Raw genomic sequence first — 3,225 nt, 5'->3', positions numbered from 1 at the left:
CTACAGAACGACTTCTAGATTGTTAATGCTCTATATTCCAGTTACCCAGTTTCATTTCTCTTAGTCCTGCTTATAATTAGAAAACCATTTGGCCTTTCTTTCACTTGAAAGTGAAAGAAAGAAAGTGAAGTCGCTCAGTGGTGTCCAACTCTTTGCGACCCCATGATCTGTAGCTACCAGGCTCCTCTGTCCATGGGATTTTCCAGGCAATAGCATTGGAGTGGATTGCCATTTCCTTCTCCAGGGGATCTTCCCAACCCAGGGATAGAACCTGGGTGTCCCGCATTGTAGACAGCCGCTTTACCATCTAAGCCACCAGGGAAGTCTTTCACTTACATGACCCTTACTATTATTAGAGTTCAAGATGGTAGACCTTATTTTTTTTGTCTATGGAGGAAGAATAAATCTATTTCTCAAACTCTAAAAGAGATGTCAAAGAGCTTGCATATTCTCCCACCAGCTGAGATCATCACTTTTGTTAAGCCCAAATATGAGTTACATATTGATAGTTTCAATTTCCTTCAAATATCTTGGTTTATGGCAGATATTCCTCATAATTTTTGTTAAGAAATTGTGTCTATCTCTTTCAAAAAACTGGATTTAGTGTTAATTCTTTTTTATCCTTTTTAAGCATTCAGTGAATTTTAGGAAAAAAAAGTTAAGTGACTATGCACTTATCTTTCAAATTCAACTAACAGACTTTCTATTTTGGTTTTGTTTTAGGTAACATTTGCCAACAGCCAAACAAATGGAGAAACAAAATCACTCTGTAGTGGCTGAATTTATTTTGCTGGGACTCACAGAGTCTCATGAGTTACAGATTTTCTTTTTTTACTTTTTTTCCATTATTTACGTAGCCATTTTATTAAGTAACCTCATTATAATCTTGGTAGTGAAATTGGACCCTCAATTACAGTCTCCAATGTACTTCCTACTGGTCAACTTGTCCTTTATTGATATGTCTCTGGCTTCCTTTGCTACTCCTAAAATGATTGGTGACTTAATTAGTGAAAATAAGGCCATTTCTTATGAAGGATGCATGGCCCAGATTTTTTTCCTTCACCTTTTAGGTGGAAGTGAGATGATGTTGCTTGTAGCCATGGCAATTGATAGATTAATTGCCATATGCAAACCCCTTCATTACAAAAATATTATGAGCCACCGTATTTGCATCAGACTTGCACTTTTCTCCTGGACTGCTGGATTTGTGCATTCTGTTAGCCAAATGGTTTTTATAGTGACTTTACCATTTTGTGCCCCCAATGTTGTGGATAGTTTTTTCTGTGACCTGCCTCAGGTGATCAAACTTGCCTGCACTGACACCTATGTCTTAGACCTATTAGTCATTGCATTTAGTGGACTACTTTCTTTGTTCTGTTTCATATTTCTGTTCATTTCCTATAGCATCATCCTGATAACTGTCCATCATCACTCCTCCAGTGGATATTCCAAGGCCATGTCCACTCTTTCAGCCCACATCACCGTGGTGGTACTATTCTTTGGACCTTGCCTCTTTATCTATATATGGCCATTCAGCCATGTTTTCATAGGTAAGATCTTCTCTGTGTTTTATACGATTTTTACTCCCCTTTTAAATCCAATCATTTACTCATTTAGGAATAAAGACATGAAGAAAGCAATAATAAAAATAAAGACCAAGAATGTGAGTTCCAGATCAGCCTTTTAACTTAAATATTACAATCCTCAAAGGCATCATCATTGTTGTTGTCATTGTAATCATCATCCAGAGACAGAGGTATAAGATTTTACACTGAACAGAAGTCATATTTTGGGAAATTATTACTTTTCCCTACACAAGCATATATGCAACAAAGCATTCTGAATTGCACATCCAAGTGCAAAATCATTCCAACATATTATCATCCATTTAAGTTGTAATTTTAAATTTTTCTATAAATTCTTAGATTTTAAAATACTGTTGGTTGAGTTCTAACCATGTCTAAGGCACTTTGCATGCATTTACTCTTAACCTCACACAGTGAAAATAGAGAATATTATTTATATTTACCACCAGAAAATTGCACATTATAAAATTTAACAAACTTGTCACAGAAATTGTTAAGTAGTAGACCTAGAATCAGATCCTACATGTAACTACAAAATCTATGCTTTTATAACAAAAAATATTTTATCTATATTTTAATTAGTATTCATACATTTTGTTTTCTTGTCCTCTCCTTTACATATCGTAGTTCCCAATAATTAAATCTCCCCAAAAATAGGTTAAAATGATTTTCCTTTGATCTGAAAGTAAAGAGAAACCAATTTCTGTTTCCTTATGCCTCTGATTCAATGAAAAGAGTTTATTAAAACAGCTAAGAAGGTTGACCCATTGAGCAAGGTGTACCAGTACTACTGTTACACAGCAGGGTAGGAAAAATCATATTTGAAACCCATGTGATTCTCTGTGGTGCCTCACAGTATTTGCATATCAAGTAGTAAAAATATGAAAATTACACAACTTAGTACAAATTAGAATTTGATTCACTCCACCAAGAAAAGAATCACCATCAATGGAGATCTTGGATGAAGACAAAAGAAGAATGCAATTGGTAGTAAAAGAAGATAGCCATAAATAAATATTACAATAGTTTAACATTAGTAGAATGATGATTATAGAAACTAAGACTGTTTCCTTCCTAAAATATTTATGGTCATTGTGTATGTATAGTATTTGTTGACAAATTTCAATTTTTTGTTGTTGTTCATTATCAAGGAGTTGTTGGAGGTTAACTTTAGAATTTTGTCTCTAAGATATGGGATATTCATGTGGGATTATGACTAAATTAGAGGAAATACCAATACCTCACTGAGATGAACAGAGTAACCTACAGAATTTTGTCTTTCCATTTGGAGAAAAGAGGGTGAATGTCTTGATTTGTATAAATCTTTAGGCTAAGACAACTGTTGTTCCTCGGCAGTTTAAATAAAGATAGAATGAGAGTATTAAACATTTGAGAAGAGAGAAGGCATGTATCGAGAATCACAGAATTTTACCCTGACCAGTAACTTAGGGTACATATTTAATCAAGAATAAAGGATATTATATAAGTAATGAAGAATCTGGAGGAATATTTTATTGGGTCAAAATTCATAGTTGAAACAAAAGAGAAGCCTGAATTAAGCAGTTATTTTAAATAGTTATTTAAACCCATTGTTTTAAGGAGGGTGCATGCATTTTAAGCTAACTGTAATCATTTAATT

General features: G+C 34.0%; 1 protein-coding gene across 1 annotated transcript; it reads left to right on the top strand.

Annotated features, from left to right (window-relative positions):
- Positions 1-748: 748 nt before the first annotated feature.
- LOC138073269 (olfactory receptor 4K13-like) lies at positions 749-1,687 on the top strand. Its single transcript, XM_068964878.1, has one exon. It carries the CDS (start codon positions 749-751, stop codon positions 1,685-1,687), a length of 939 nt encoding a protein of 312 aa, XP_068820979.1.
- Positions 1,688-3,225: the final 1,538 nt, after the last annotated feature.

This window comes from Capricornis sumatraensis, chromosome 2 (genome assembly GCF_032405125.1).
Source record: "Capricornis sumatraensis isolate serow.1 chromosome 2, serow.2, whole genome shotgun sequence".
NCBI classification, from domain to species: domain Eukaryota; kingdom Metazoa; phylum Chordata; class Mammalia; order Artiodactyla; family Bovidae; genus Capricornis; species Capricornis sumatraensis.
This window is presented reverse-complemented; position numbering and strand designations above follow the sequence as displayed.